The 11,182-nt window shown below is 39.9% G+C and overlaps 1 protein-coding gene across 3 annotated transcripts in view; it reads left to right on the top strand.

The window, feature by feature from the left end:
• The first annotated feature begins 12 nt into the window (after positions 1–12).
• The window catches only part of GARS (glycyl-tRNA synthetase), a 34,366-nt gene continuing 23,196 nt past the window's right edge, over positions 13–11,182 (top strand). For 2 of the 3 annotated variants that reach the window (XR_002829268.1, XM_006088739.2), the window contains exons 1-7: positions 13–183; positions 4,379–4,480; positions 5,435–5,537; positions 6,184–6,325; positions 7,750–7,838; positions 8,230–8,306; positions 9,741–9,886. Coding sequence is in view for 2 of the 3 variants with exons in the window: in XM_006088739.2 (XP_006088801.1) it covers positions 124–183; positions 4,379–4,480; positions 5,435–5,537; positions 6,184–6,325; positions 7,750–7,838; positions 8,230–8,306; positions 9,741–9,886 (719 nt within the window). In the remaining variant the exon portion in view is untranslated. Of the gene's footprint in view, positions 184–4,378; positions 4,509–5,434; positions 5,538–6,183; positions 6,326–7,749; positions 7,839–8,229; positions 8,307–9,740; positions 9,887–11,182 lie in introns of those variants that run through there. The other variant, XM_023753822.1, reaches the window with a different exon arrangement.

The following is an 11,182-nucleotide window of genomic DNA, read 5'->3' as shown; positions in this document are numbered from 1 at the left end:
TGGCGACTGCAGTTGCCGACCCGGCTCCCGGCCCCGACCCCGGACACAGCCCCGCCGTCCACTCGGGCACGCGCGGCACCCGGCCCGACCCTCGTTCCCCGCGGCCGGCCTCCCCGGAGCAGCATGGACGGCGCCGGGGATGAGGAGGTGCTGGCACCTCTCCGGCTAGCCGTGCGCCAGCAGGTACCGGCATTCCGCGCCTTCGCCGCAGCCCCCCGCGCCCTCTCCCCTTCCCTCCCGGCTCTCTCCTCCCCGGGCATCCGTGCCCCTCGCCGGTGACCCGTCTCTGGAAGCCCTGGGTTTCCTGGCACCTCCTTCGCCTCCCCCGCTTTGGACCAGGTCTCCGCGTGCGTCGGCCACCTTCCCTCCGGAGGACCTCCGTCCTTCCCTCCTCTTGGTCCCCGCGGACATTCTGCGTCCCTCCGCCCGCGATCTGGCCCCCTTCCCCAGTCCCTGTCACTGCCCGCGCCTCCTCTCTCTCCGGCGGGGCTGGATCCGTGACCCTGGGCTCCCCTCCTGTCCCAGCTCAGGACCCTCAGCTTCAGTTTTCCAGTCTCGCCTGTGTCCTTCGTGCACCCGGGTGGCGAGCTGCCTGGTCGGCTAGAGCTGCCGGTCCTGTCTTCCTACGGCCGGACTCTGTTTTTTAATCTCCAGCATGCTTCGGATAGTGTCTCCCCCTTGACATCTCCTGCATTCATTGCTGGCAGGCTGAGAAAATAAAATAATTATTTAAAAAAACCAACAGTTGAAACGTGGGTGTGGGGAGGTGTTGAACGGGCCCCTTTCTAATAACGATGTGAGTTCTTCGTCCTTCACTTTCCTGTCCTCTTTTCTGGGTCCCGAAAGGGCCATTTGGAATGAGCGAGCCCTTGCGGACCGTGAAGCTGGGGAACTAAATGTTGTTGAGTGACTGGGTGAAGCCAGCCCTCCGAATGGAACATTTGAAACTTGATTTTGCCAGAGGGAGGGGGGTTTCGTGCGCTGGAGGACTTGGCGATCTGAACAGGCCTGCGTTTCCTCGGCAGCGCATGGACGTTAGACCTTAGAGAAGACAAGGAAGAGGTTATTTCAGATGCATTCGCACATCCAGTCAGGTAGAGCCCAAAGCTTGGGATCGATGACCTTGTAGTAAACAACAGACAGGCTTGTCCTGCACGAGCGGCGCCTGATGCAATCACTTGCCTTAGCTGTGGAGGGTGGCACCCTCGCTCTGAAATAATTCATTGGGGGCAGATCTGCTACAAATTCAGCAAATCCTGCCACTTGACAATCTCTACTTCTTGCTAGTGTGAGCCTGACTCATTCAGTAGTGTTTTATGTTGCAGTTTCACTATAGGCTTAATTTTTTTCTCCTTCATTATTGGTATCAGAATGGTTATTTTCCATCTCCCTACACCCACTCTCCCCAGATCATATTAGGTGTGGTTCCTTTGTCGTTCCAGTAACTCTCAATTTTTGTTTTATATCCTTCACTTTAGAAGGGAGAATGCATCTAAATTTAAAAAAAAACACACGTTCCCAAACCCCTCCCTCTGCCACGTTAGCCTGGAACTGCAGTGCAAATTGTCTGTCTGCAGTGAGACTGTGGAAGCAGTTTGAACACTTTGATGGGTTCCCATGCCATTACTATACTATTGCATATTGTTTATGTTGGCTTGGTTAATTCTTTTGTTTAAGGTATTTTTTGATATGTAAGTTAGTTTGTGTAAGTTAGGTTAGATTCTTTATCTAGTTTTCCAGGACCACACATATGAGTTAACTACCTGAAACTTTGAATCACACTGATTCCAGTGTCGTGTCAGTTGGAAGGGGATTTAAAGATCATCTACTCACTACCCCTCCCCCCCCCTTTTTTTTTGCTTATGATGAAATGAGGCACACATCACATCTCTATATTTTACATTGTGAAGTTTGTGCAATTGGAGACATCCTTGGGGATTTTAAGGTGCTTAACAGCTAGTCTTGTTAGTGGGATGTGTTTCATATAATTACATGTTTCATATAAACTTGCAAATCTGCTCGGCTATGCGGATGCTGTTGCTTTTTGGAGGTTAGGTTTGTTTGACCGAATGCATTTTCCTGTGGCATATTCTTAGTTGCTTATTGGAGAATTAGTTATGGAACTCGTAAGAGGGTTTCAGAACACCAAGAAAAATGCATTTGTTTTTTTAATGAAGGGTGCCCTAGGGCAATTGAATATTTTTTTTAAATTAAGAATTAGCATAGGGTGGCCTAGTTTTTATTTTGCCAAATAAGGACATTAAGAAAACTAATACAATCACCAAACTGCCATCTGAATTTTGCTTTCATTTAATAAAAGAAAGGATATTTTAATACAAAAATGACAAGCCATAGCTCATCTTTTATATTTAGTAGGTTTAACTTTGAAAAAATATCTAATACATTTTTTTAAAAATATATTTTATTGATTTTTTACAGAGAGGAAGGGAGAGGGATAGAGAGTTAGAAACATTGATGAGAGAGAAACATCAATCAGCTGCCTCCTGCACACTCCCTGCTAGGGATGTGCCCGCAACCCAGGTACATGCCCTTGACCGGAATCGAACCCGGGACCTTTCAGTCCGCAGGCTGACGCTCTATCCACTGAGCCAAACCGGTCAGGGCTAATACATTTTTTTTTTAAACCATGTATTATGAAAACTCTGTCCTGGAGTGTTTTGTTTGGGATCAGAATAGATGTGTGAATAACATTACTTGTATTTCAGTGTTTCATATTTTTCTTTTATGGTAATTGGGAGGACAGCTAAAATCCAGATCTTAGCAGTAGTAAGAAGACTTAGGATGAAGAGCCCTCGGCCTTTTGGTTTTCTGAACCAAGAGTGCCCATTAAAAGCTCTTGCTTGAGCCGCAGCGGGCACATGAAAAGTTTATGACATTGTTGTCAATAGCTGGAGAACATTTGGAAATCTGAGACGAACTCATTAATCTTAACAAGAACCCGCCTGTGTAAAACCAAACGCCTTACAAAGGTGAGGTTTTTGTTGTTGTTTTCTTGGCCAGCTGAATATGCATCATGACATATTGATCCTGTGGTATGATTTCTCATCTAATAACTACTTTGCTTTATAATCACAGGCTGTTATTTCAAATATATGTCTTTAGGTAAGAATTTACCCAGGAACTAAGCTTCTACTTGATGTTTCTTAAGGTTAATGTACATGACGTTTCACATCAATTTCATTCAACACACATACACACACACAGAGTTGGGTTGTGAAGACGAGAAGAAAAATAATTAGAAATTAGGAATCCTTAAGTACTTTCATTCATGTTTAGATCACCTCCAATTCTTTTGTTTTCAGGATTGGATCATTATAAATCATGATTTTAAAAGTGATTTAAGGAAGTTAATTTTAAATACTTGCTGCCTTTACCTTCACTTGTGGTGGTCCTTTCCCTTTGCCCTCTCTCCAACCACGAAGCTCCAAAAGGAAAAGGTGGGATATGTGGGAGCGGCAGTACTTGACACAGAGTGGGAGATACTTTACCAAATTCAAGACATTCGATGAGAATTACTACTTCCCAGCCTCTTTTCAGAACAAAGGTTCTCACACGTCCTTATCCCCATCCAAAAGCACTGTTAGTGAGCATTTACGAGACAGCATTTACAAGTAGAGGAAGGAAAAAGGACACTGAATAAAGAGTAAATTAATGATATTTACTGAATTTTAAGTGCTTGGCACTGTGCTAGGTTTAGGTTGTGATATCAGTCAACAAATATTTGAGTGCCAGAATTGACGTGCTAAAATTCCTCTCTTGAGACAGGGACAGATAAAATGCATGTACGTAAGTAAGCCACTGCATGATAGGGTGACTTCAGATATTGTATGTGTAATGAAGAAGCTGAGATAATGTGAGAAGGTGGCTAGAGAGGTCAGGATGGAGCTAGTTCAACGGCTCTGACCTTTGAGACCCAGCGCCCCCTTTTACACCAGATACTTTGGAATTCCATTACTATCCTGCAAGGGACGAAGACAGTCATTTTTTGTAAGTAGAGAGGAGAGAGATCCAAGGAGAGAGTGGTCTATTTTTTGGTTCTTCTGTGTTCTCTCTACTAATCTTACTCTTTCCTTCCTTTTGTCAATGCTTTTCTGTCCTCCCTCTCCACCTGTATTCCCCCCCCCCCCCAAAAAAAACCAATAGTAATAACCACTGTAAATCCCGTTTGTATATTCTGCTGGGTTATAAATGCTGAGGGCAAAGACTTTCAGTTATTCTCAATGACCTCTCATATACTAGACATTTGAATGGCCTTGTTCTTTTACAGATACTTTTAAAAGGCATGCTCAATAACACATTCCTAACTTTTCTTGACTTCTGAAACCAATCCTGAATGTAAATTTTCTCTGTTGGCTAGGGAGATCTTGTGCGAAAACTGAAAGAAGATAAAGCACCCCAAGTCGATGTAGACAAAGCGGTAGCTGAGCTCAAAGCCCGGAAGAGGGTTCTGGAAGCAAAGGTGAGCCACGAGACTCTAAAACAGGAACGTAAGTAGGTATAGGATTGTTCATCTTTATTAATCTCTGTGGGTAGGAAAGACCTAGAAAAGTTTCATAGCAAGTCCCATTTGCTTTATCTCTATTTACCTGGATGCCTTCCCCTCCTCCTCTACCCCGCCTCATCCTTTCAGGGTGCAACTCAAAATCTCACCTTCTATTTGAAGCCCTCTGACCCTTGACCTACCCCTTGGCCCATATCCTACCAATGTTCGGCAAATTCATTAGTCAACAGAGCCAAATATCAACAGTACAACGATTGAAATTTCTTTTGAGAACCAAATTTTTTAAACTTAAACTATATAGGTAGGTACATTGTTATTAACTTAATTAGGGTACTCCTAAGGCTTAGGAAGAGCCACACTCAAGGGGCCAAAGAGCCACATGTGGCTCTCGAGCCACAGTTTGCCGACCACGGTCCTAGACTCAACATGCCCAATGACTTTCCCTGGAAGGCATAGTGCTTCTCTTCCTTACGGGATCTCCCATGCCTGGGAAGAATGGTTTTGTGTTGACATTTCTGTTTTTTCTTTTAAGGAAAGGGTCTCTCCATCTGATACCTGCTCCCAAATCTTTCTAATGATAAATCTCCCATCACCAAACAGAAGTAGTGTGGAGTTTGAAGTCACTATTTTGCTACTGTGATCCACTACAAATTTAGATATTATTTATCACTATTTGCACCTACGTAAGCTTAGTCTTGCAATCTTGGAAATGATCACATATTTTCCTAAATAATTAAGTAAAGGTATCTTTTCTGTAACTCAAAGGGTTTCTTATTTTTTAAGGGTATCAAAATCTTGTCTGATAAATTTTATATTGAATTTTGCTGAAGAGTAAACTAAATTCACCTGTGTAAATTCATATTACTACGCATCCCTCTCTCTAATCACGTTTTCTATTAAAAATCCCTATAGGAGCTGGCATTACAGCCCAAAGATGACATTGTAGACAGAGCAAAAATGGAAGATACTCTGAAGAGGAGGTTTTTCTACGATCAAGCTTTTGCTATTTATGGAGGTAGGGGACTAGTGATAGAAAGAACAGGTGTGCTGTTCGTGGCTTTAATATTGTTCTTAAATAAAAACTGGCTTGCCAGTTGACACCTACTTGTATGAGGTCACCTGAAGCAAAGGATAGATATTTTGCTTTTGTTTGTTTAGCGTCAACCATTTGATGTAAAACCTGTTTTTATTTCCCTCTGCCCTGCTTATTCTTGAAGACTCGTTTTACGTTTGGCTAAACAGATCTCTAAATGTTTAACTTCATGAGGTTTATATAGTGGCTCAAATTCCCAAGAATAAATTAGAGAATTGGGTGCTAAAATTATTATTATCAGTTGAAACAAGAATTTATTGTCTAATTTCTGTGGCAGAAAACTAGAATTTTTTTTCATTTTGCTCTTGAATGTGGACGAATTTCTTTTGCTTTTAGTGTTTTTGCTAATTCTACTTGAAATTCTTAATTTGAAAATAGTAAATGAGTAGGAGCTTTTTAATTTTACCTCTGTCCGCTAGTGGAGGGAAGGATCTTGGTACTGAGGAATTCGAAGTGGACTTGAACACATTTCTAGGGCGTATGTGAAGTCTGACAGGTCTCGGTGTCCCCTGTCTCCTTGCCTTCCCTTGTTCAGAGTGACCATGTTTCCCTTGTTCACTTTTTATAGGTGTGAGTGGCCTGTATGACTTTGGGCCAGTTGGCTGTGCTTTGAAGAACAACATTATTCAGACCTGGAGGCAGCACTTTATCCAAGAGGAACAGATCCTAGAAATTGACTGCACCATGCTCACCCCTGAGCCAGTTTTAAAGTAAGATTGATAGTTTAAGGGCTGAAATTCTTTAATATGCCTATTTAAGAACTTTTTCTACTTATAAAAAGCTATCCATGTTCATTATCAAAATCTAGGGAAAAAACCCAGAAAATATTCACCTGCTATTCACAGATAGTCATGTTAAGATCATTGCAGTTATCCTTCCTGTCTTTTTTCTCTTAAGTCTCTATATAGTGTATTCGTGTTGGTAGCACACTGCTGTTTTTATGTAACATAGGTGAACATTGACTTCTGTCATTAGTTTTCTAAAGCATTTTTAATAACAGCATAGTATGCTGTTTTATGGGTGTGCCATGTTTTATTTAGCTAGTCCACATTGTAGGCAATTAAGTAGTTTCTAATTTTTTACTGCATTAAACATGCCGATAGATGAATTTTTGTGTATATCCCTGATTATTTCCTTAGTATAAATCCTTAGAAATTCTGGGCAAAGGTGTATATACATTTTTAATCAAATACTACTATTTGTATTGAAGTTTCAATGCAGAAATTTAGATTATTCCTACCAATATTTTTGAAAGCAGAGCAGGATGTTTTGAATATAAAACTGAAAGAGGAATTCTTACCATTTTGTATATCACTTCATTTAATTTTGCCGTTTGCATCCCTTAGGCTTTCTCTTTTTATTTTTTTAAATTTATCTTTATTGTTGAAAGATTACAGATGTCCCCTTTTTTCCCCCATTGACACCCCTCCTCCCCACTTCTGACTCCTGCTTTCTCTTAATAATTTCAGCCAATTAAGACAAGATGATGGATCTAAAAGATCAGGAGAACCTATACTTTAATAGGTTGAGCTACTTGCTCCACTAAGGGAACTGTGTAGAGATAATACCTGTCCATGCAGTTTTCAGGGGCAGAGAACCAAGGTTCATTATCTATAACTAGAGGCCCAGTGCACGAAATTTGTGCATTGGTAGGGTCCCTAGTGGCTGCCTGCTGCTGGCCGGGTACTCCCTGCCTTCCCCCAGATGGCCCTGCCCCCTGGTTGAACTCCCAGACGAACTCCAGGTGGAGGGGACAATTTGCATACTATTTTATTAGGATGAGATAAGAGTTCTTGGCTAGCCACGTTTGCCATGGTTTGGCCTTTGCTTGTATTACTACTAATAATAGGATAGGTGTGGGTTAATTGGTTCTGCAAAGTAGCACAGACGTTCTGACAACTTGTGAACAAGTGTAATCTAGGTGATGTCTTTTTTCCTGCCGGAAGAAAGAATTTTCTCTGGCATACATTATCATCTACCATGGATGCATCACTATAGATGTGGGAGCTTCCATCTTTCAGATTCACAGATACAAACTATGGATAAACATATAGAAGGGGGATTGTCTTGCAGGTAAAAGCTATGTGTTAATTTGTATGAAAATGACAAATGGGCTTGACATTTGTTACTTTAGGACTTCTGGCCATGTAGACAAATTTGCTGACTTCATGGTGAAAGATGTAAAAAATGGAGAGTGTTTTCGTGCTGACCATCTATTAAAAGGTATGGTTCTTCATCTCAAGTAGGATTGATCAAAACAAAGGGTTTAGATGAAACCTTTCCCCTCATTTTTTTCTATTAAAATTTGGGAGGGGGGTGCATAATATACAAAGGCTAAAGTACAAGGATAAAATAAGGATAAAATCCCTTATTTTAAAAATATGTATACAGATAATTAGAAATTCTCTAAGTCAGCAAAAGGGTCAAGACAGTATCATGACTCCCTGTTAAATCAACCAAGGGATTCATAGCAAGTACATTATCATTGGATTCATTCTTTTTACCTGTCCAGCATTGAAACTCAAAAGTACACTGTCCCCCCAAAAAGAAAAAAAAATACACTGTCCCCTTTCCCCATTGATTGAAAATTGACGTTTATCAACATGTCTTATAGCTCATTTACAGAAGTTGATGTCTGATAAGAAATGTTCTGCTGAGAAGAAATCAGAGATGGAAAGTGTCTTGGCTCAGGTGAGTTCTTGAGAGAGACTATCACAGCACCTCAGGTAGGTGCTGTCTTTCTTCCGGCATTTGATGACTGTTGAATTCCACATGGTGCTGACCCTGGCCGAGGTGGTAAACAAGCCAAATTTACCTCTGCTCTCATAGCATCTCCAATTACGTTTTTATTTTCTTCTCTCTACCTTTTGTGGCTAACCCTTTATTTTAGCCGAAACCAGCAAGTTTGTTTAAATAGGCATAAAATTTTTTCTCTCTCCTTGGATAAAAAAAAGTCTATTCTGACTTTTCCCAAGTGGGGGAATACCATCCATATCAGAAGTAGTTCTTATCCTTTGTGTGGGTCACAGATCACTTGAGAACATAACCCTTTCCTTTTTTTCTCATGCGAGTTTACTGGGTATTTTCCCACTGTTGCCCTAACTGTTTTTTAATGAGCTAATTTTTCTCTGTGCTATCTAGCTTTCCAACATTAGCTGAGAAATTTTCTCCTTCCTCATTTAAATTGAAAATCTTAATCTGGCCATTTATTTTAGGTCCTCATGAAGTATATCTTATTCCTTGATTGAAGCTCATTGTTAGTTCTTGTATTTTGACATTGTTATAGCTACACTTTTATTTCTTATTTCCTTTTTCCCCCTCAAAGGCATGAATTTTATTATTATTATTATTATTATTATTAGGAAAAAGATATGAAAAGCATATCTAATTACCCCTAAATTACTGTTTCCTAATCTGAATGCTAGAGTTACTAAGGTTTTGTGTGCATGTCTTTGATCATAACAGTTTCATTTATTTCCAAGTAACTTAACAGAAGCAGGAAGTAATTAGTTGGTTTGTTAAGTCGTATTTTATAGTTTGAGCACTGACTTCCTGTTTCTTCCCAGATCCATGTTCTAGGGGAGCAGTCTGTTTTCTGATTTGTCATGTCAGATATATATACAGCTGCCAGTGCAATTTTCAGTGAGAAGTTGGGGATCCGCGGGAAATGGCCTAGTCCTTAGACATGGCCCTGTGGATGCCCAGCTGAAGGCCCATCCTTTGCGTGAGCCCATGTTAGTGCCTGTGACTCCTTTTCAGCTTTGCAAAGCATGACAGTTTCTTTAAAGGCACTGACTTACCTTTGCTGGTAGGAAGAGCTCTATTCCTTTTACGTGGATTCAGCAACCAGATTTAATTCTCTTATTTCCCCTCTCTGTCCATTTTTGTTGACCCAAAAAAATGAACCTCACTGGTGAATGTTGAGTTTTAGATCATTCCCAGAAAGATACTTCATTTTCCTGTTGGTAAATGAAATCTGTGTAAACTGGTTATGGTTTTATGTGGATATCTGGAGGTTATTTTGGATGAGTTTAACGGTGGATGGAGTTTAATATATAATACTTTATCTTATGCCTTGGTTTTTCCTCAGTCTTATATACTAATTCTTTTTTGCATGTTTTTTAGCTTGATAACTATGGACAGCAAGAGCTTGGGGATCTTTTTGTGAACTATAATGTAAAATCCCCCATTACTGGAAATGATCTCTCCCCTCCAGTAGCTTTTAACTTAATGTTCAAGACCTACATTGGGCCTGGAGGAAACATGCCTGGGTACGTATCATTTATTGTTTATTTATCAAAGTTATTAACATTGCTTGTCATAAAAGGTAAATATCAGTATTAGCCACAAGGGAAAAATGATGAAAAGTGATATATAAAAAGTGCAGCTAAATATATTAAGGAAAAATTATGACAGACAAATTTGATTTCTTATAATTCTTTAGTATATCTGTTGATTTTTTTGGCCTAGAAAATAAACATAAAAGGTATGATCATCATACCTTTAGTTATAGCTGCATAGTACAGGAAAGACAGTTGAACGATTTTGGAAGTCATTGAACTTATTGCTGAAGGAGATGAGAAACCATTCAGTCCAGATCAGCACTGTCCAGCAGACCTGCCTGCAGTGATGGGAATGTTTGTAATCTGTGCTGTCCAGTATGGTGGTCATGTGGGACTGATGGGCACTTAATTGAGCTAGTGCTTCTGAGGAAAGAAATTTTAAGATTTATTCAATTTTAATTAATGTAAATGTAAATAGATATGACTAGTGGCCTACTACATTGGACAGCATAGGTTTAGATTTGATTTGAAAGACGTGATTTTCACAATCTGGACCATTTATAGTATGACCCAGAGATAGACTCTGTATTTCCAGATTCCTTGTCCATTTCCATTTCATAGCTCCAGATATTTTCCTTATGGTCTTATTTTATTATTTTTTTGTTTTGTTTTGTTATTTATTTATTTATTTATTTATTTCATGGTGTCATTTTAAAGGGCAAGAGAAGGGTAGGTTTTGCAAGATGAAGCTAAATAGATCATGTTTTCTGGAGTAGAAACTAAAGAGTAATAAAAATTAATTGAGACAGAATGTTACTAGAATTACTTTAATAAGACACAGGGTTGAGTTGGGATATTTGTGGAAAGAGGCCAGAGGTAAGCCTTTCATTTTGGCAATACATACACAGAGTCATAAAATGGGCCATATCCTCTGTCCTGTCGTCCCACTCCTAGGAATTTATCTAAGAAAGTAATTCAAAAGGAAAGGAAGTGATACTTGTCAAGGGTGTATAAATTAAAAGTAGAACTAACCTACTCATCCTATAATTTGAGGATGGTGAAATAAATGACACAAAGTAGAACATTTTGATAGAATACTCTGCAGCTGTTGAATATGAGACATTTTCAGTTATTTAGAAACTGGAGAAGTATAAAATAAATGAAAGAATGCATAATTTTTTACATCCTACTTAAAAACATGCACATAAACTATAGCTGTACTGCTGTTTGGGTGAAATGTGGAAAGGAGGACAAAAATCAAAAGAGTTGAGTGTGTTAGAGTGA

This window comes from Myotis lucifugus, unplaced genomic scaffold (assembly GCF_000147115.1).
Source record: "Myotis lucifugus unplaced genomic scaffold, Myoluc2.0 scaffold_52, whole genome shotgun sequence".
NCBI classification, from domain to species: domain Eukaryota; kingdom Metazoa; phylum Chordata; class Mammalia; order Chiroptera; family Vespertilionidae; genus Myotis; species Myotis lucifugus.
Note: the sequence above shows the minus strand (reverse complement) of the source record. Positions and strands in the feature narration are given on the sequence as shown.